The 23,280-nt window shown below is 43.6% G+C and overlaps 1 protein-coding gene across 6 annotated transcripts in view; it reads right to left on the reverse strand.

The window, feature by feature from the left end:
- The window catches only part of DPP6 (dipeptidyl peptidase like 6), a 1,780,442-nt gene that overhangs the window by 202,859 nt on the left and 1,554,303 nt on the right, over positions 1 to 23,280 (reverse strand). For all 6 annotated transcript variants that reach the window (XM_068235887.1, XM_068235889.1, XM_068235888.1 and 3 more), the window contains exon 7: positions 13,982 to 14,069. In XM_068235887.1, coding sequence (XP_068091988.1) covers positions 13,982 to 14,069 — 88 coding nt within the window. The remainder of the gene's footprint in view (positions 1 to 13,981; positions 14,070 to 23,280) is intronic.

A 23,280-nucleotide genomic window follows, 5' to 3' on the forward strand; every position in this document is an offset into this window, starting at 1 on the left:
ACCAAAATACTAAAGCGGCTGGATCTACAGCTAAGGTGCTTCTGTGCTGGATCTGTTCCTGGGTGCTGGTCTGGTTACGTTTTTTGGGGGGATGGGGTGCAAACATAGTCATGGTGAAGCCTTGCACACACACTTGACTAGAGTTAGCGGACGACCGCCTCAGCTGATAATCAGGCATGTGTACAGAAGCTTGCGACCCCCAAGCCTGAAGTGATCCACTTCGCAGATCAACTCAGCCCCCACAACCCGGCGTGACAGCCGAACCTATTGTGTAAGCTGCTCCGCCCACCACATGATGGCACACATGCGCCACTTGGTCATCGACCCCTCCCCCCGTATAGCAACAGAGTGCGTTGTCAGCTACACAGCTAGCTGGCATCTGTGCAACCCGGCCCAGCGATGTTGTTATAGGAGGACCAGATCCCCGATGGGCAACATTTAGTAACAGGTGTGTACAGACCTAGAGACTAACACAGTGCTGGAGCAGAAGGCACCCAGATTATGGCTAACTAAATATTCAAAGAGTAAGCTTTCAGTTTATAGCAATACATTCTTCATAATCCCATTCTGTGTATAGAAAGGACGGAGTGTGAATCTGCTTAGAAGCCCTGCTGATCTGACTGGCTGCAGTAGTGTCTGAATCACACCAGAAACAAGCATTGTCAGATCTGACAATAATGTCAGAAACACCTGATCTGCTGCATGCTTGTTCCGGGTCTATGGCTGAAAGTATTAGAGGCAAAGGATCAACATTAGAGCTAGGCAACTGGTATTGCATTAAAGGCAATAAATATGGCAGCCTCCATATTCCTTTCACTTCAGTAGTCCTTTAAGAAAAAAGAAATGAAAATGTTGGCAACAACTCGCCTCCAAGCCGTTTTCCTATTTTTGCATGCCCAGGAGAGGGTGAGAATGCATTGCAGAGATCAGTGATCAGACCGTTCGTGCAGCTAAGAGGTCACAGTATGGAGAGTGTGATTACAGATGTATAAATAATATTACTCACACCCATGGGCAGTGGGGGGAGTTAAAGGAAGAGGCACTGGGAAGCAAACAAATCCACTCATAATCGCAGTGTACATGCAGAAACCGGTAGAGAACAAGAGGCATATGTAAACAAGTGGAAACCAGAAGGTTGTCAGGTTTCTTTAAAGGGTGCATTAGAGCAAAGCCTGTAATGTATTATTGAGATGATCAATGCAAATTTTGTTGTAAAGTGCATGCAACATTGACCTGAACCAGTCCGATACAGTTGCTGCTGATGACTTGGGCTGGCCCAGTTCCAAACAACTTGCAATTACCAGCAACATTTTCATCAACTCACTGATCATCCCTATTACGTAATAATGACCATATCGAGAAGGACACAATTTTGGGTTGCTATCACCTATTACTCAGTGAAATGTTTACTTAAAAAAATAAATAAATAAAAAAGCTAAAACCAAGTTATAGTAAAGCTTGGATACAACTAGAATAAACTGTTGTAGGAATAAATTAGCCCATCCATAGATAATATTGATCACCAGCTGAATTAGTGGGTAACGATTCTGCATTAACCACACTTGTCCCAGGGGCTTTATGTAACATACACATCAGTGCTAAATGGCCCCCTGAGACATGGCTCTTCTTTATGTGACTGTATAATGAGCCAACATTGTATCTTTAGCACATTTAAAGAGGACCTTTAACAAAAAAAGGGAAAAAAGATCAATATATTGCAAAGCAAGTTAAAAATAGAAGAGAGATCAAGAAATGATTGATATTCATCATGTAATTTGTTTATATTGTTTGATCTACAATCAGCCTGCATGTAATCATCTGCCATGATCTAAAACCACATCCACTAACAATGCTATAGGCAGGGCCGGGCCGAGGCATAGGCTGGAGAGGCTCCAGCCTCAGGGCGCATTGTAGTAGGGGGCGCACAATTCATTCAGTTGTCATTCCTAATTGTGTATGAAGCAGAAAGAAATAAGAAAAGGGGATACATAGCAGTGACTGCAAGCCAGATAACTCAATGGTGGATGACCAAGGTAAGGCAGAGTTATTAAATGCTTTCTTTGCTTCTGTCTTTACAAAGGAAACAGCACTGTTGCAAATTACAGAGGCGGAAGAGTCTCAATCTTCTAACTGTAATATTAAATACTTAACCCAGGAAGAAGTAAAGGCAAGACTAAATAAATTAAAAATAGACAAGGCACCTGGCCCGGATGGCATGCATCCTCGGGTCCTAAGGGAATTAAGTTCAGTTATAGATAAACCCCTTTATCTTATCTTTTGTGACTCTCTTGCAACTGGCAGAGTCCCAGTGGATTGGCGTACAGCCCACGTTTTCCCATTATTTAAGAAGGGCAAAAAATCAGATCCAGGAAATTATAGACCTGTAAGCTTAACATCAGTTGTATGCAAACTATTTGAGGGGTTACTAAGAGATACTATACATGACTTCATAGTAGAAAATAATCTTATTTCTCAGCATCAACATGGGTTTACTAAAGACAGGTCCTGTTTGACTAACATGCTCAGCTTTTATGAGGTAGTGAATGCTAATATGGATATTGGGAATGCTGTAGATGTGATATACTTAGACTTTGCTAAGGCCTTCGACACTGTTCCCCACAAAAGTCTGGTGCAAAAGATGAGGATGCAAGGACTGGGGAAGAGTCTGTGTGCTTGGATAGGGAACTGGCTAATGGACAGAAAACAAAGAGTTGTGGTCAATGGATCATACTCAAAATGGGAGACTGTTAGCAGTGGGGTCCCACAGGGGTCTGTACTGGGTCCAGTGCTCTTCAATTTATTTATTAATGACCTAGTGGATACAGTAGTGAGCAATGTTGCTATTTTTGCAGATGATACAAAATTGTGCAGAATCATCAACTCTAAGGAAGATAGTGTTATATTGCAACAGGATCTGGATAGGATGGCTATATGGGCACATACATGGCAGATGAAATTCAATGTTGACAAATGTAAAGTCATGCATTTTGGTCGTACCAATGGTCTAACACCATACAAAATAAATGGGATACAGTTGGGGACATCAAACTTGGAGAAGGACTTAGGAGTACTCATCGACAACAAGTTAAATAATCGTACTCAATGCCAAGCCGCTGCAGCTAAAGCTAACAAAATTTTGGGATGCATTAAAAGGGAAATAAAAACTCGAGATGCTAGCATAATATTGCCCCTGTTTAACTCTCTAGTAAGGCCACATCTGGAATATGGAATTCAGTTCTGGGCACCACATTACAAAAAAGATATTGCAGTTCTAGAGCAGGTGCAGAGACGAGCAACAAAATTGATACGTGGGATGGAAGGTCTCACTTACCAAGAAAGGTTAGATAAACTGGGTTTATTTAGTCTAGAGAAAAGACGCCTTAGAGGAGATCTAATTAACATGTATAAATACATCAGAGGGCAATATAATAGCTTGGCGGATGAGCTTTTTGTCCCTAGGCCTTCTCAAAGGACTAGAGGACATGATCTGCGCATGGAGGAAAAACGTTTTAGCCATTTATTTAGGAAAGGGTTCTTTACAGTAAGAGTGATTAAGATGTGGAATGCATTGCCACAGGAAGTCGTTATGGCAAACTCTATACCTGCATTTAAAGGGGGCTTAGATGCTTTCCTTGCGTTGAATGACATCCATGGCTACAATTACTAGGTAATGCCAATGACGTTGATCCAGGGATTTTATCTGATTGCCATCTGGAGTCGGGAAGGAATTTTTACCTTGTAAGGGTTTTTTCGCCTTCCTCTGGATCAACAGGGATATGTGAGGGAGCAGGCTGGAGTTGTACTTTGTACTGGTTGAACTCGATGGACGTATGTCTTTTTTCAACCAAAGTAACTATGTAACTATGTAACTAGATATTAAGGTGTTGGGGAGGTTGTGGGCCCTGTGGCCCTCTTAGTCTAATAGCAATGAGTGTGTGACGGCTGGGGTGGGAGGGATGGAGGGGCGCACTTTGGTGTCTCAGCCTTGGGTGCTGGAGGACCTTGTCCCTGCTCTGGCTATAGGCTAAAAGGTTGATATTTAATATATATATATATATAATATATATATATATATATATATATATATATATATATATATATATAGTATATTTAGGCACAGAGAGAGATACTGGCTGCTTCACAGTTGGAAATAGCTGTTTTTTCCCACAATACAACAAGGTTTACAGACAGGAAACTGTCAGGACCTCACACTGTGGGAGGGGTTGCACCACAAATGTCAGTCATACAGACTCCCCCGAAGAGCTATTTGAGGAAAGGTAAAGATTTTTCATGGGAAAGGGGGTATCAGTCACTGACTGGGATGAAGTATCTAGATGTATAGCCAGAGCCATTTTTTACCTTATTAGCCCCCCCCCCCCCCCCAACACATACACACACATACAGAAAGGAAAAGGATCAGTGGGGTAACATTAGCCAAGGAATAAACTATAGGGGACACTGGAAACCAACAGGACAAAGGACAAGAACTGCGTCTGGAGAAAACCTGTTTTTGCCACCTAGTCAGGAAAGGGTTTTTCTGCACTAAGAGTGATGAAAATGTGGAATATATTACCATAGGAAGTAGTTATGGCAAGTTCTATATCTGTGTTTTAAGGGGGCTTAGATGCTTTCCTTGCATTAAAGGGCATCCTTGGCTATAATTAATAGGTCATTTCTTGCAACGTTGATCCAGGGATATTATCTGATTGCCATCTGGAATCAGAAAGGATTTTTTTTCCTTTTTTAGGGCTATTTGTTTCATGCCTTGTACAGGTCTTTTGCCTACCTCTGGATCAACTGGGACGTATAAGGATGCAGGCTTGTGTTAGTGTTATGCTAGTACCATACTTTCTGGTTGAACTTGAAGAACAAATGTCTTTTTTAACCCAACTAGCTATGCAACTATTAGTGTTGGTGTTTAAATTTAGTTTAGCCGTTTTAGAAAACCAAAATACTAGTGATGTAGAAAACATCAAATTTATTAACTGCAAATGTTCGTGAACCAGCTGTTCGTAGCGAGCTCCATAGACTTAAATGGCAGGCGAATGGCCACCAACTAGCGGTTAATAGCAAAGTTCCCTTTAGTGTTAGAAACAGTTACACCAAATTTGCAGGGTATGTGGAGGAGAACAGTGGGTACAAGAGGAACTTTTTTTTCAAAAAGACCTTAAAGTTACATAGTTACATAGTTATTTGGGTTGAAAAAAGACATACGTCCATTGAGTTCAACCAGAGAACAAAGTACAACACCAGCCCACCCCCTCACAAACCACTGTTGATCCAGAGGAAGGCGAAAAAAATCTTCTGAGTGTGGGAAATGTTTCACCGGCCACCTACTTTAGATGCTAATAGCAAAGCGACCTTATGTGCTAGAAACACCAAATTTTCAGGGTATGTTAAAGAGAACCCGAGGTGTGTTTAAAGAATGTTATCTGCATACAGAGGCTGGATCTGCCTATACAGCCCAGCCTCTGTTGCTATCCCAAACCCCACTAAGGTCCCCCTGCACTCTGCAATCCCTCATAAATCACAGCCGTGCTGTGAGGCTGTGTTTACATCTGTAGTGTCAGTCTCAGCTGCTCCCCCACCTCCTGCAGAGCTCCGGTCCCTGCCCCCCTCAATTCCCTCTAATCAGCAGGGAGGGAAGGGATGCAGGCGGGGACTGAAGTTCTGCAGGAGGCGGGGAGAACAGTAGACTGACACTATAGAGATAAACACAGCCAGCTCTGACAAGCTGTTTGTCAGCAGCGTGGTTGTGATTTATGAGGGATTGCAGAGTGCAGGGGGACCTTAGGGGGGTTTGGGATAGCAACAGAGGCTGGGCTGTATAGGCAGATCCAGCCTCTGTATGGAGATAATATTCTTCAAACCCACCTCGGGTTCTCTTTAAGGAGGATAGTGGAAACGAGGAAAAAAAATTCAAAAAGACCTTATAGTTTTTTAGAAAATCAATATTAAAGTTAGAAGGAAAAAGTCGCAGCAGTAGACACTGCCAGATAATGTATTAACATGTATATACATGTATATACATTTATTTTTTTAAACATTTTTATATATGTTCAGAGTATTGGAAATATAAAAATGATGTGGGGTCCCCTCTCCTGGGCCTCTTTAACCCCTTGTTCCCCATGCAAGCTGGGATAGCCAGAATGCGGAGCCCTGGCCGCATTGGGATTTGCACTCTGAGCTATACCAGCCCGCATGGTTCATGGTATGGGGGGGGCTCTGGGGAGAGGGGCAGCCAAGCCTCCTGGGGGGCGTTGGAGGGAAATTTAAACATGCTTAAGTTATAGCTATACTTATATACTTAGTATAGTAAGAGCTGCATGGAGAGCAGCGGTGTGTGGCGTCGGGTGCAGCGGATATCTTCAGTCCAGCTCGTTAGAGGATATTGGCATGGGTAAGTATTTATGGTTAATTAAGAAAAATAAAATACTTTTATTGTGGTTGTGTTTTTATTTAATTTAACCCTTTATGGAAATGGGTAAGGGGTATTTTGTACGCCTATACTAATTTCTCCTGGAGAGGGGACTGGCATCTGGGCTTCCCCTTCTTAAAGGGGACTCCCTGATGCCACCAAAACACCCCCTGGATGTCGGCGACCCCTACCTCCTCCTGGGGCATTAGAGGTGGGGAAGAGCCCCTTGTCCATTGATGGATTTCCCAGAGCCCCCCCAATACCATGGACCATGCATGCTGGTATAGCTCAGGGTGCGAAACCCTACGCAGCTAGGGCTCTGCATTCTGGCTATCCCAGCCTGCATACGGGACAAGAGGTTAAAGAGGCTCGGGAGGGGGGACCCCATGTAATTTTTTTATATTTCCCACACTCTGAACATAAATAAAAAAGTTTTAAAAAATTATATACAGTGGCTTGCAAAAGTATTCGGCCCCCTTGAAGTTTTCCACATTTTGTCACATTACTGCCACAAACATGAATCAATTTTATTGGAATTCCACGTGAAAGACCAATACAAAGTGGTGTACATGTGAGAAGTGGAACGAAAATCATACATTATTCCAAACATTTTTTTACAAACCAATAACTGCAAAGTGGGGTGTGCATAATTATTCAGTAATGTGACAAAATCTGGAAAACTTCAAGGGGGCCGAATACTTTTGCAAGCCATTGTACTTGTTAATACATTATCTGTCATTTTAGCGCAGTGACTTACTTTAGCGCAGTGCTACTTTATTCTTCTAAATTTAACATTGATTTTCTCAAAAACGATTAGGTCTTTTTGAACATTTTTTTCCTCTTACCCACTGTCCTCCTCCATATACCCTGCAAATTTGGTATTTCTAGCATGTAAGAGGGCTTTGCTATTAACCGCCATTGACATTAATGTAAAATGTGAACACAAATGTAAAAATAAAATAAATTTCCTCTAAACGTAAACGGCGGGAACTGTCCGCTGGCAAACTTTTTGGGCCATCGCTACAATATACTCCCAACCACCACTGTCCAGCACCGAGCAAGCCCAGGGCATCAAGGGTTGACTGCCTTGCGTATCACATTGCTTTCACGTGACTCCTATACATTCGCCTTCTGGTTTGGAAAGAGGAAGCATCAGAGTCATCGGACACACAAGGCAGTGAACTCCTCCTGACCCTGTCCAGTGTCCACTTGTTCAGTGCTGAACAGCGGCAGTCGGGAGGATTTGGGAGTTCCGGATTGGCTAAGATAAATTCGAACACCAGCTCTAGTAACTATAGATGACATAGGCTCTTTTTAATTTACATAATATTTTTATGTGTGTTTTCCAGGTTCTGTTGCACAGTTAAAAGTGGTGTGCTGGGTGTGTTTATTGTGCATACCCAAAATGTATTAAGCTGTAGGTATGTTAATGTGTAAGAGATATGATTGTTACTGTTAAACAGAATATATCATCCATTTATTGCAGGGAAATGTGTAATGGTGTATGAATGTAATTGGTAAATGGATTATAATCCATTTAGCATTCTTTACCTAGAGAGAGCCTCTGCTATTGTAAATATCCGTGCCTGCATAACATGTAGTAAAAGCAGCAGTTTCTATTATTCCTGACCGGCAGGCAAGCATGAAGTGCCACTATTTAGCCTGGTGTTGAACATTTTTCTTTTTACATTCCATTAGTATAAGTGGCAGAGAGTTTCTCCCGCAGTTTCTTGGACATCAACCATCACACTGGGCAGGCAAAGGAGCAGCGCAGTGCTGACAAACTAAAGCCACTAACAGACGCCCAATTTTACTCAGAGAATTGTTAGAAATAATGGTTTGTGACGCACATAAATCAAGCATCTGCACTGCTGTTCCACAATGTCATTCATACCATAAGCCAGAAGAACAAAGAAGCGGAATTCCGGGCACCTTCCGTCCAAACCGTTTATTGGCAGTGACATCAAGATAGATGGCTTGTGTTCGGCACATCCATATTGTGGATACTCAGGTGGTGGTGAGATGGAGGTGGGGGGGTGCCGGGCACCAGATGGGGCTTGCGACGGCCGTTTCGCGTCTCACTAGATGCTTGGTCACGCTGCGCTCCATTTGTGCATTGGTCTTCCTTCCATGGGAGCTGCTCACGCACAGATATTGGTGGGAATTGTGGCAGGGAAAGGGAGGGGACCATTAAGGTTAGACATGGGGTAGGAGGTCGGTTATAGTTAGGCATCATGGGGGGGAGGGAGAGTTAGTTAGGGTTAGGTATCAATACAGAGAGGGCTTGTGTGAGAATAAAGCTAGGTTAAAAGTGACATCAGCAGAATTTGTTGTGGGGGAGTTTGTTTTGAGTTAAGCATCATTGGGGGGTCTATTAGGCATAGACATTAGTTAGGGGGGGTCCTTTAGGGTTAGGCATTATGTAACGATTGGTGTCAGCAAGCACAGATATTGTGATTATTGGTGATCTGCAGTATCACCAGTAATACAGATGCTATACCTGATTATATGGTGATCTGCAGTATCACCAATAATACAGATGCTATACCTGATTATATGGTGATCTGCAGAATCACCAATAATGCAAGTACAGCGTGGCACAATACAATCGTATATAAGAGAGTGCTTGGTACAATAGAGTATCTCTATAGGGCACAGAGATACAACTTCCAGCAAGCTGAAAGAGCAGACAACAATAATAATATACAGCGTAAATTCAAGTCTGTGGAAATCTCCACCACACTGTGATTTCTCACAGGTGTGGTTACCTCTGAATGGGAACCCTGTGTGTGAGATCCTCCAAAGGACGGAGTGGAGGAGTCTCGGCCTCTAGCAGCAAGGGTTTGCTAGTGGCGGTCGTCTCAAAGAGGCAAGCCTCTGATAGAACCCTACAGTGGGAAACATTCCACTGAAGGGAGAAAGGTCAGACAAAATGAGGTTCGGCAACATATCAGGCGGCAGCAGGACAGAAACATGAGACAAGATAGTAGTCGGAAACCAAGCCAATAGTCGATAACGGTACGGGCTGGCGAAGTACAGAATCAGGAAGCAAGAGAGTAGTCAAGACAGGCACAGAATCATACACGATAAATCAAACAGTATAATATGTGTATATATTGGCGATAAACCAATATACAACACAATACCAGAGACAAGGCTGACTAGGTCTGAGTGCTGACACAGGGTATCGCAAACACAGACAAAGTGTGACTGAAAAGCACTTCCTTATATACTGCCTGGGAGAGAAGTCTCCACCCCAGGCAGCAACCAATCAGAGCAGGCTAAAATGTCAGCTGACCTCCAGGTCAGCTGACCCGCTTTCTAAGAGTATAAAGGCATGTCTGGCGTGCGGCCGCACCCCCTAGAGGCAAGATGGCAGAGCCCTGGTGAGCAGCATGCTGGTGAGTTTGAACCAGAGTGCTCGGACAGGTTTGCACAGCGGATGCGGACGAATTTCCGCATTCCGCGTTGGAAGGTCCGCTTGCCGGACTGGATGCGACCATTTTTCCACAATCCATCCGGCGTTGCGGATTTTTCGTTAAACATAGGTGGGGAGGGGAGGCTGTTAGGCATAGACATTAGTTGGGGATGAGGGGTTGTTAGGGTTAGGCATCAGTGGGGGGGGGGGGGGGTTCTGTTAGGCATAGACATTATTTGGGAGGGGGGGGGGGTCGGTTATGGTTCGGCATAGGTGTGGGTATATTAGGCTTAGGCATTAGTTGGGGATCGGTTAGGGTTTGGCATCAGTGGGGGGGGGGTCTGTAAGGCTTAGGCATTAGTTGGGGGGGTCGGTTAGGGTTAAGCATCGATAGGGAGGGGGGGTTGTTTGACTTAGGCATTAGTTGGGGGGATGAATTAGGGTTAGGCGGATGGGGTTGGGCATGAGCTTGGGGGGGGGGTTGGTTAGGGTTAGGTATCAGTTAGGGGGTTCAGTTGTGGTTTCATATCAGTGGGGTGAAGCTGAGGTCTGTTAGGCTTAGGCATTAGTTGGGGGGAGGGGGTTTTTAGGGTTTGGCACCAGTGGAGAGGAGGAATGATCTGTTAGGCAAAGGCATTAGTTAGGAGGTCGTTTAGTTAGGAGGTAGTTCTGGTGTAATTCAGATACTACTGCAGCCAAATAAATCAGCAGGGCTGCCAGGCAACTGGTATCAGGGCAGTTTGTAGGCTAAATTGCACCTAGGGCAAAGGAGTAAAAATGTTGCAGCCCCAGGACCGCTCCATGCCGATTGGCGTGAATGGCCGTCTGTAAAGCTAGCAGGAGATCGCGCGCAGGCTGCAGGCACATCTCCTGCTTGGAAGGCGGAGCGGAGCTCTGCCTTCAGTCTCCCAGTGGTGATCGCCGCTTGGAGACTGTTAGATGGCGAAACCGCCGTCTATTAGGGTAATACAGCGCTGCGATCTATGGCAGCGCTGTACTGGGGACAGCCGTGTGATACGGATGTCTCCCTGGGGGACACAGAAGCGATCGGCGGTGATAGGCTGAAGCCTATCACAGCTGATGGCAGTGATTGGCTGACTGCGGGAGGGTGGGAACATATTTAAAGAAATAGGGATTTTTATTAATAAAAAAATAATAATATTTATATAAAAAAATAAACATAGGGGGAGCGATCAGACCCCACCAACAGAGAGCTCTGTTGGTGGAGAGAAAACGGGGGGGGGGGGGTGGGGGGGGCTGGGTTTACTTGTGTGCTGTGTTGGGTGGCCCTGCTGCTTGACTTTAAAGCTGCAGTGGCATATTTTACAAAAAAAAGGCCTGGTCTTTAAGGGGGTTTAACACTGCGGTCCTCAAGTAGTTAATATGAGGCTTCCCTGCGCATACTCTGCAGCAGAGGGGGGAACACGGAGGGCGGGCGTGGAGAAAGGGGCTGAGTCTCAGTGTGGGTGTGACTCCCCCTTCCATCACGTCGCCCCACTCCCTCACAGCGCTCAGGGCAGTCATACACCTGGTACACCAAGAAATGGTGCTGACAGGTATTGCTTAAAGGACAACTGTAGTGAGAGGTATGTGGAGGCTTCCATATTTATTTCCTTTTAAACAATAGCAGTTGCCTGGCAGCCCTGCTGATCCATGTGGCTGCAGTAGTGTCATGCAGCTATCTTGTCAGATCTGACAATAATGTCAGAAACACCTGATTTGCTGCATGCTTGTTTAGGGGCTATGGCTAAAAGTATTAGAGGCAGAGGATCAGCAGGATAGCCAGGAAACTAGTATTGCTTAAAAGGAAATAAATATTGTAGCCTTCATATTCCTCCTACTTCAGTTGTCCTTTAACCACCTGAGCGGTCTGGACGAGCTGAGCTCGTCCAACACCGCCGGAGGTCGCCGCTCAGGCCCTGCTGGGCCGATTTTAATCAAATAAAAAGCAGCACACGCAGCCGGCACTTTGCCAGCCGCGTGTGCTGCCTGATCGCCGCCGCTCTGCGGCGATTCGCCGCGAGCAGCGGCGAAAGAGGGCCCCCCTAGCCGCCTGAGCCCTGCGCAGCCGGAACAAAAAGTTCCGGCCAGCGCTAAGGGCTGGATCGGAGGCGGCTGACGTCAGGACGTCGGCTGACGTCGATGACGTCACTCCGCTCGTCGCTATGGCGACGATATAAGCAAAACAAGGAAGGCCGCTCATTGCGGCCTTCCTTGTTTATTCTGGGCGCCGGAGGCGATCGGAAGATCGCCTCCGGAGCGCCCTCTAGTGGGCTTTCATGCAGCCAACTTTCAGTTGGCTGCATGAAATAGTTTTTTTTTTATTTGAAAAAAACCCTCCCGCAGCCACCCTGGCGATTTAATCAGAACGCCAGGGTGGTTAAATAATTTATTTCCCATTACAAGGGGTGGCAGTAGATGTGTTAATTAATTAGTTATATTCTCTCATTTAAACAGCTCTCCATATTAAAGCCATGCCCTGCGTTCTCCATTAACACAGAATGACTTGAACAGAGGCTGGCGTTGTTGACTTCCTATAGAAAGTGCTAATTGCCAGACTGTCTCCAGCCTCAGTAATTCTCAGACTCTCCTACCCAAAGCGAGAATGGCAGCTAGTGGGGGTCAGGAGAAAGTCACAGCACATATCTGCATGTTTATGCCAAGGCAGTGGGGTGATCTATTAAAAAAAAGCCAGAAAAGCAGCAGAGAGGCGCATTACTGTGTTTAGTTCAAACTTCCACCAGTGCTGAGGACTTTCCTTGAAACAAAACTCTGCACCTGGTTGGATGTCTCATGAACTAAATATTCTTGAGCAGAATTACTGCACCCCCCCCCCCTCGGCTGAACAGACATCACCCTGGCAACTGCTGAGGGGGGCAGAGTGAATACACATACAGAGAGCTTGAGTCACTACAAATCATAGGGCCCCTCAGCAAAACTTTTGCTGAGTTCCCCAAGTGTTCACACTCTTTTTCTTGCCTTCCCCTGGTGAGCCTCACAGCCTGGTGGCCCATCTTTGAAGGGTCATAAAACAAGTGTGAACATCATAATCTTCACACCCATAACAAGTATAACCACAAAAACACCTGATCTGAAGGATCGGTCCCTTTATCAGAGAGAGTGAAGTAGTAGGCTGCTTCGCTGAAGTCACAACCTTGCTGCCAATGATTACATTTGCCAATGACAAGAAATAAGCAACCTTCTCCTGCTCTTTGCAGTTAAAAGGTTTTTACACATAGGACATATGCAGGTGTGAGCTTTTTTTTTTTTTTGTAACACTTATTTTTATTAAAAGAAAGTAAGGAAAACATCACAATTAAGCATGTCAATCTGGGAGATACGGTACAGTAGTTTTTGGTCAGTGGAACATACATAACAAGGAGATGATAATAGCAGGAAGCGGTGTATCTTTAATCCACATCGATAGTCTCTAGCGGCAAGTCTTATATGGAGTACCGCAGGCAGAAGAGAGAAGCTTAGGTCCCATGGATTGTGAAAAATGGGGAGAGTGGATGACGAAAAAAGAGAAATTCCATGTTTCTGTAGGACTGTTCAGAGGGAAGGCGGCGAATTCAGGACCGCTTAATGTAGGTGTGAGCTTTTTTTAATATGTATGTCATGACGGTATATTACTGTTATTTAAGCAAATTAGAGCTTGTAGTTATTGATAGGTTAAAAAAAACACGAAACAGAAAATGTGTGGGTTTTATCTATAGTAGCATAGTTTATTTTAAAACTATGGGGGTGGAATTAGAGAAATTGTGTATTTCTTCCTTGTATTTCCCTTAAAAATGCATAGAAAATAAAGTAATTACTGAAAAGAAGTATCACCCCCAAAAGCCTAATTTGCGGTGAAAAAATAGATATAGATCATTTTGGTGTGATAATTAGTGATAAAGTTATGGACGAATGAATGGGAGAAGCGCTGACAAGGGAAAGCGGCTCTTGGCAATAAGGATAAACTAGCCTGCGGGGTTAAGACAATGAATGCCAAAGGGAATTACATGCAATTAAAACTAATTAGGAGCAGTAGAGCTTACACTGGAAACTAATTCTGCTTGAACTCTTGAGACTCCATCCACAGAATGTTTTTACTCTACATCTACTCATCATGTAAGTTGCAACTTGTAGGTAGGTTTACTTACCAGCTGCTGATCTCTTGGCCCCCATCCAGCGTACTGGAGATAGGCCTTTTCTACATCTACTTCGGGCGGGGTTAAATTTGTGGTTTTTCTGTACAGATAAGAAAAAAAAGAAAATTATGCATTTTTTACATATCACCCATCTACACGCAATAGCAAAATTGTCAGCAGTATTGGTAGAGTTAGAGGAAGAGAGCACATGATTACAGAGTGATGCTCTGCATTGTTGAGGAGAGGACCTGATCATGTTCCCCAATAATAAAAGATGATGTTTCCAAAAGAAACACCATTCCACAAAAATAATATGGGGAAAAGGTTGAGGAAATATTTTCAACAATAGTCAAATTCTGAATATTCATACTAGACCAGGAAGTTACAGGGGTTGGAGAAGAATGTTGCAATGAACCAATCAGATTTATTGACACTCACACATAAGCATGGATCATGCGGCAACGCACTGCAGACTTTGGGGTGGCTATGAGGCGAATAAACTACTTCCATCTCACTGCATCACATTACATTAAGAGCACAAGACTTTTATTACCTTAGCGATGCCTTGCAGTAAAGAAGGGTAACGCAACGTGAACCAACACACTGGGCTTGATTCACTAAGACAAATAGCATGCCTTATCAGAGATAACACGCCTTATCAAAGTTAATACGCCTTATCAGAGTAGCATGGTGAACTTATGCCTGCTAATGGGCAATGATGAGAGCTCCACTTGTCCTGTCCTGAGCCCCTGCGGGTTCGTAGCTCTCGCTATGCTACTCTAATAAGGCGTTTTAACTTTGATAAGGCGTGCTATTTCTCTTAGTGAATCAAGCCCATCATGTGTAACGGGCCTTATATGTGTACATTTTAAAATTTACAATTTTTCATTATAGTGGTCTTTTAAAGTAAAAGTAAATTCTTCAGTAAGTCTCTACTGTTCATTTACAGAAGTTTTATGAAACAATTATAATTTTTTGCAATTGTTTTTTTGTTTGTAGAAAAGAGGCTATACCCAGCGCTGGGCAAACTACAGCCAGCGGGTCGTATCCAGCCCATTATTGTTTTGAATCTGGCCAGCTGATAGAGCTCCAGATTCCTCTCTCCCTGCAAAGTTGCGAGTAATGAATAGTGATAAGTTTAACTCACCCAATCGCACTTTCGCCACAGTGGTGTCATGTGACTTGCTGTCAGTACGTGCCAGGGTGTCATAAAATGCCACTGTGTCCAAGAAGATCACAGCTGGAAGATGCAGTTCGGTGAATTAAACCAATCATAACGCACCGTTCAAAACTCAGCAGGGATGGAGAGAGGTAGGAGAGGAGAGGCATACGGGCCACTAGAAGCATGCGGGCCGCTAGAGGAATGTTGCCCGCAGCCATAAAAATTTGCCCACCCTTGCTTTAGCCCGTCCTAGATAGATTTACTGTAAACAAGAAGTCTCTAAAAACCTAACAAGCTACAGTATTCACTTCTGCACACAAATCTGGGGTAAATTCACTAAGTGTAAGGATCCCTCCTGTAGTGTATTCTGTCCGTTGCAGTGGAGCTGCAAACGGACAGTTCTGGCTTGTCTGCCTGCATTCAGTTGTGCATTTGCAATGTGTAACATTGTCATTTGCAAGTGCTCTGCAGTTCTGGGCAGCTTAGGATGCTGTTATTATTCCACCAATTGCTTACTACAGCTGAGCTGCGTCCAGATAGCCCTGGATTTCCTGCAGGCATATTGTTACATAATACTGCATGTATTTCCTATGAGAGTCCTTTGCATTCACAACCAGCTAGCAAATGGTAATCAAGCAAGCTCAGGATTGAATGATTACCATTCAGCTGTGTGGAGATTTGCATGCTTGCATCCATTGGTCGATGCCGGCATAAAAGTCTGTCTCCCCTTTTAGACCTTGCCCATCATAGCGATCACTATGCTGGTCTGCTGGGCACTGTGCTACTCTGTATAGTTCTGTTATTGTAGTTCAATGTGACCTTATTACTTATGCTTTAGCTAGTTCTTGATAAATATTTATGCAGACTTGCTAATATATATTTATCCATTAGTTGAGTCGTTTGTTATTTTCTTTATTCGAGCCACGGAGATTTTTCAGTTACTGTGTTTGCTAGTCTGTTTAGCATGTTTCGGTAGGTTGTGCTTAAAATGATCACCCGAGCTTAGCTAGCATAGTTGTGTTGCTATTAGTTACGTTCTTTCCTGTAGTTTTGCCTGTGTGGATGCTTGCTGGTGATTGTTGTTACCTGCTTGCTCTGCTTTTGTGGACTTGACTGTGAGCTGCGGTTGCTACTAGTTACGCTCCAATCTAGTCCTGTCTTGTACCTGTCTGAATGCTTGCTATCGCTAAGGCAGTGCAACATCGCACTGCACTGCCATTGTGTCTTACTTGTCTAGTTACACTCCAATCTATAGTCCTGTCTTGTACCTGTCTGAATGCTTGCTATCGCAAGGGCAGCGCAACATCGCACTGTGCTGCAATTGGCCTCAATTCACTAAGATCATGCTGGAGATAATAAGGCAAGAGAAAACTTACATCCACACAGTAAGAGAGTTATTTTATCTCTTCATTCCTTAAGTTACCTCCGCTGTAGTTCATTTACCTCCTCTGTAGTTATTTTACCTCCTCTGTGGTTATTTTCACACACAGTTAATAAACAGCCTGTCTTTAACTGTGGAGTTATTTTAAGGATTGAAGAGTTAACTTAAAGACAGAAGAGTTAACTTTAGGTTTGCCTGAGGTAAAATGTTTCCTGACTACGACATGCCTCATCACCATGGTGAACACTCTAGAAATGTTATTAAAGACAGGATATAAGCTTAGTGAAATGAGGCCAATGGACTCAATTCACTAAGATCATGCTGGCGATAATAAGGCAAGAGAAAACTTACCTCCACACAGTGAGAGAGTTATTTTATCTCTTCATTCCTTATGTTACCTCCTCTGTAGTTAATTTACCTCCTCTGTAGTTATTTTCAAATGCAGTTAATTATCAGCCGGTCTTTAACTCTGGAGTTATTTTAAGGATTGGAGAGTTAACTTAAAGACAGAAGAGTTAACTTTAGGTTTGCCTGAGGTAAAATGTTGCCTGAATACTGCATGCCTTATCACCATGGTAACAACTCTAGAAACGTTATTAAAGACAGGAGATACGCTTAGTGAATTGAGGCCATTGTGTCTTATTTGTAGCGATATCGGAAGCCCAGAGCTGCAGTTGCTCTGGGCAGCCTGTGTAGCCTCTTCCATTAATCGGCTACCAGTCTTGTTGCTCTGGGTGGTCAAAGTTTAACCCCCAAGCATTACACTTGTGATTTGTAAACAGACAGTATTGCTTATGCACACAAGCATTACACTAAGCTTCAGCAAGATTGTCGTGTGCAGGAGGGTTTTTGTTATTCTAACATTTATTTATGCTGACAAGGTAGCATGTATTGCGCAATTATCGTTGCTATGGTAATGTGCATTACGCTACTTCTGTAGCACATATTACTTTAGAAACTCTTGCATTACCTCTTAAAGTAAACCCGAGGTGAGAGTGATTTGGAGGCTGCCATATTTATTTCCTTTTAAACAATACCAGTTTCCTGGCAGTCCTGCTGATAAATTTGGCTACAGTAGCATATAATAGCCTCAATTCACTAAGGTCATGCTGGAGATAATAAGGCTAGAGAAAACTGACCTCCACACAGTAAGAGAGTTATCTTATCTCTTCATTCCTTAAGTTACCTCCTAGGTTTGCCTAAAGGTAAAATGTTTCCTGAATACTACATGCTTTATCACCATGGTAACAACTCTAGAAACATTATTAAAGACAGGAGATAAACTTAGTGAATTGAGGCCATTATCTATTTGGCTGCAGTAGCATATGAATTACATTAGACACAAGCAAGCAGCTAATGTTGTCAGTTCTAACAATATTTGCAGAAACACCTGATCTGCATATGCTTGTTGAGGGTCTATGACCAAAAGTATTAGTGGCAGAGGATCAGCAGGACAGCCAGGCAACTGGTATCACTTAAAGGAGTTATCAGGCAATTTGAATCAAAATAAGTGCTACTTACCCGGGGCTCCGTCCAGCCCCAAGCTCCCAGCATGTCCCTCGCCGCAGCTCCGCCATCAGCCATTCGGCGCCGCTTCCTCCCGGTCCCCAGCTATGACATCAGGCCGACCTCCAGGTCAATTACCGCCACGTGGACTGGAGCGTACTGCGCAGGCGGGGAGGGGGTGGGGGTGGGGGAGTGGCACATCCAAAGTTGGGGGGGGGGCAGTGATTTCTAGTTATGCCCCTGTGTGAGACTTTGCAACTTGCAGACCAGAAGCCTTTATGTCCGGGCCATTAATCTCCATCTTGGTATGCATGGTACTGGAAACCGCATCAAAGAATAGCATATCATTTCATACTAGTTCTCAATGAATGCCTTTAACTTTTTAGTGAGCAATTCTGTCCACCCCACTAATCCTAGTTTATGACTTATTTTTTTATAGTGTATACGAAGAAAATGTACCTGTTTGATCAACAAGGTAATAAAAAGTCTCATGAAATTGGTAAATGTTAACTTTTCGGCATTAAAATGAGCATTACTTAAAAACTGCTGGCTGAACAGGAGGTAGAGCAAGAAAATGATTAAAAGCAATAATTGTGACACGGGAACGGACAAGTGTTGTCAGTTTCAGTCACTGTCTCATCTTTCAGGAGAAGAAGATTCAATTATTCTGACGAGTGAAGCATGAACCTTCTAGGATAAACCTTGAAAAATGAGATTGTCATTGGTCACCAATAGTGACTCTGAAATGAAATTAGGTGCAAACAAACAAATCATTTGCCAATATGCTTCTGTCCTTCTTCTGTTGCTGCTTAAAGCAACAGTCTGGAAATAAGAATATTTATGGACAGGCATAGATTTGCCTATTTTTGCATATTCGGCTGAAGCAGGAAGATTTGGGACAAAGTTTGGGACACCTGAATGGTATGGCAGGCAGGAGCTGCTTTGGGCTCTCAAAAACAGATATTATTTAGCAGGTGTCCAACATTTCAGGAGATGGGGGCGGGATACTTTTGGGGACTTGATGATGAAAGGTGAGTATTGGTTAAAGTGAACCTGAACTCAGAACGTCCTCTCTGCTCTAAAAGATACACAAAAGCAACCGTTGAACAAAAAACATTTCTTTGTTGCAGCTGATACAAATCCTCAAATAAATCTGTACTGTTTCTACTTCCTGATTTATGGAAGCAGACATTTTGTTAACATCCTGTGCTTTCAAATGAGCTTATCTGCCATCTCTGCCATGGTGGTCATGTAACACAGTGGAAAGCTCAAATTACAATTTGTGATTAAACACAGTTGTGGGGAATTATACAGGCTAAACTCTGTAAATACATACAGGGTGCATTTCTCTATGTTTTCCTTCTGTGCTGTGCAAGAGTTCCCATCCACTTTAAAGGGGCCCATACACTCCGCTGATTTTCTGGCCAACTGATCGATTTTGATCGATCGATCGATTGCAAATCGGTTGGCCAATCGACCGATCGACGGCCGATTTCGATCGATTTCGATGGATTTCCATCAAACTGGCAGGGTGGAAAATCTAGGTCGATCTGATGAGATTTCTTATCATTTTGCATTGGCCCTAATGGAAATCTGATGGCAAAAAAATGCCATCAGATCGAATTTCAATAGATTTCAAACTGAAATCTATTGGAATTCTATCCTAGTGAAAAATGTTCTAAAAACACATCAGATAGATAAGAAATTCATCTGAAGAGCTATCTGCTGCTAATCTGATGAGTGTATGGGCACCTTAAGAGTCACAGGTGGGGGTAGTTAAAGGAAGAAAAATGGACGTGGGCATAAAGATTTCTTGCAAACTAACCATGCCAATAACCAACCTTCTGTTCAGTATTAATATATAAAATAGTTTTACTTCTCATATAAGACCTTTATCTACAGTTCAACCGCAGTGGCAGGAGATACAGGTCTGTGTGAGGGAGGTCAATGCAGCTCTGGAGCTCTGGAGGAGGTAATTCATGAAAGAGTAATGATTGCTTGTAATAAAGAGAGAATATGGGGAGTGTAGTAATAGTGATCTCTGATAGGGTTCTAGCAATTGCTAATTCTCTGAACTCTATGTCCGCATGAGTAATGGCCAGTTATTAAGTCAGACAAGGGGCCTGATATACACCAACTAGTGATAGGATTGCCCTGTGCAGACAGCACCCAGATTTTTTACAATTTCTAAATGGGAGCACCGTTCTTTAAAGGATACCCGAAGTGACATGTGACATGATGAGATAGACATGTGTATGTACAGTGCCTAGCACACAAATAACTATGCTGTGTTCCTTTTTTTCTTTCTCTGCCTGAAAGAGTTAAATATCAGGTATGTAAGTGGCTGACTCAGTCCTGACTCTCTCTCGCTCTCAGAAGCCATTTTCTGCTAGGAAAGTGTTTTATAGTTGGAATTTCTAATCGGTGAGGGTCACACTGTAGTCACTTCCTGTCTGAGTCAGCCACTTACATACCTGATATTTAACTCTTTCAGATAAAAAGAAAAAAAGGAACACAGCAAAGTTATTTGTGTGCTAGGCACTGTACATACATATGTCTACCTCATCATGTCACATTTCACTTCAGGTATCCTTTAACCCATTAGTAACACTCGTGTTACGCCATAAATTGTCATAGCAACACGCATCAGCCTGTTAACGCACATGGCACTAGTGGATTAACAGGCAGTGCTCCGGTAACGGTAAAATTGCTGTGCACTGCCTGCGCATGGCAATCTTACTCCTGTTGGTGGGTAAGCAGGGCCGGCACTACCATATGGGCCAGGGAGACAATTGCCCCAGGGCCCAGAGTCCGAGGGGGCCCCCCAAGTGTCCCTTATCACCTCCTCTCTGCTCAATATGGCTTGCAGGCAGTCCATGGCAACCCGTGTCGGATATGCTGGGACAGGACACTAAGTGGCAGGAGAACATACATTACCTGGCATGGCTGCTCGGTCCTAGCTCCTTGCTTTCTTGATCCAGCACAACATCACAACCCGTTGCCATGGGTTCCCGGACAGCTGCAGCACCTCTCCCTGTGACGCAGGCATGTTAGGTCAAGTCAGTACGTACCGGTACTTGCCCGCAAGGAAGGAAGAGGCACTATACAGGAGTACTGCAAGAGTGTGTAGTGGCCAATGGGCAAGCTACAGAGAGTGAACAAGCATTCACTGGGTAAATGTTGCTGCATTCCTGCTGCTGTGCACGATCTGCAATTGGCTGCCCGCGGATACTTTTTTTTTGCTGTGGGGGGAGAAAATGTTTTAATTAAAAGTAAAATTGACCGTCAGGACCTAACCCTTTTTGTACATACGCAGTGAACAGGCATTCCAGATATCTGGGTATCTGGATCCGGATCCAATCCGGATTTTGAAAAGGGGTATCCGAGCACCACTGCCCAGGGGGGACTAGCAGTGGCAATAGAGAGACACAGAGGCATGTCATTGTGCACGACATGCCTCTGGGTCCTATTAAGATTTAAATATTCCACCTCGGGTTCTCTTTAAACTCCCTACGTTCTGGATGAGCTGAACTCGTCCAAAGACGCTAGAGAGCACCGCTCAGGCCCTGCTGGGTCGATTTTGGTAATTTTTTTTCAAAAAAGCCCCCCCCCCCCCGCAGACCCCGTGCGCAGTCTGGCCAATCCCTGTCAGGCTGCGCTTTGGGGTGAATCGGGGGTCCCTGTGATATCTCGACGTCGATGACATCACTGCGTTCGTCACCATGGCGGCGGGGGAAGCCCTAAAGGAAATCCCGTTCAGAATGTAATTTTCTTAAGGGCGTAATCGCCGGCGGCGATCGGAAGGGTGGGATGGAGGCAGCAGAAAGGGGACAATCATGTAGCTAGCGCTAGGCTAGCTACATGATAAAAAAAAAAAATTGGGCGAAAAAAACCCTCCCGCGACCATTCGGCCGTGGGAATTGAAACGCCCAGCAAGTTAATATCAATTAGATATCAATTGTTTACCCGATCTGAAGCCTATCTGACAGTGTATGGTGGGCTTCATACCGCTCAAAACAGTTCAAAACCTAAAGGCTAGTACACACATGCAATTTTTCTGCCCAACTAAGGTCCAAACTTGGTTTGTTGGACAATAGTTGAGTGTGTGAATGACAAATAGACAATAGTTGAGCGTGTGAATGACAAATGACTAGACGAGCGACTGTGATAACAAGTGGCTTGCCTGATCCAACAGGTGTATCGATTCACATGACTCTTGGGCTGACATCGTGCACATGACCGAGTGTGTATAAGTCGTTTGAAGATCGTGCTGTCTGTCGTTCCACTTGCGTGTGCAGTATGCAAATGAATTCGTCGTTTAGCTGGTTGCTACGCGGAAAATACAAGTCATGCACAGTGTTGCTTGCGAGTTTTCGCCAAAGTAATTTTCGCATCAAAAATGCCATTTTTGACTTCAAGAAAATTTTTGCAAAAATAGCTTGTATTTTCCTGATATTTTACCATGATAATTCAAGAAAAGTACAAAAATGCAAGAAAACAATTTTTTTCCGTTTGAAATGTGAAAAATATTTTTTTTTATTGCAAAAAGTTTACAAAAGCTCAAAAAATAATTATTTAAAGTGCAATTATTTTAATAATATATTATTTTCGATGCCATTTTTGCTAGAAAATCAAATTTACCATCATTTTTACAAAACTGAATGTGAAAAGAATATTGGCATCTTCGCTCATTACTAGTTGCGCAATCGCTTGGTCGTGAGGTCGATCATTAGGTTGATCGCGATGAAAGTTGCACGTGTGTATGAGCCTTAACAGAGCTGCTATCCCGTCTCTGATGTATCTGAAGCAATCTCTTTGAGCATGTTGGCTGCATAGAGGGCTTACACATGTCACTGTATGGTAAAACATCTGCCTTGTATGGCCAGCGGAAAGAGCTGTGAATATGTCAAGTAACATATGTCTCCTGTAGTTAATTCACTCACTTCCAGTAGAGTGACTCTGGGCTTATTTTAGCCCAAACACCCTTAGATATCAGCAGATGTCTTACAAGTGTAACAGAGATACAGGTGATGGCAACATGTCATGAAACCACCAAGGCACCACGCACCTCTGTGCTACGCTAAAGCTGCTGACACTTCTACTGACATATGGCCAGGATAGCACACGTATAATAAGGAGATATGATATCCAGATGGGCAATACTAAGCAAGACATAAAGAAATTCAGTTATGTTGTCATAAAAGAAAATTATTTTTGTTTTTATAATTACTGTACTTGAAAAAAGTGTAAAGTATACTGGCT

This window comes from Hyperolius riggenbachi, chromosome 5, assembly GCF_040937935.1.
Source record: "Hyperolius riggenbachi isolate aHypRig1 chromosome 5, aHypRig1.pri, whole genome shotgun sequence".
NCBI classification, from domain to species: domain Eukaryota; kingdom Metazoa; phylum Chordata; class Amphibia; order Anura; family Hyperoliidae; genus Hyperolius; species Hyperolius riggenbachi.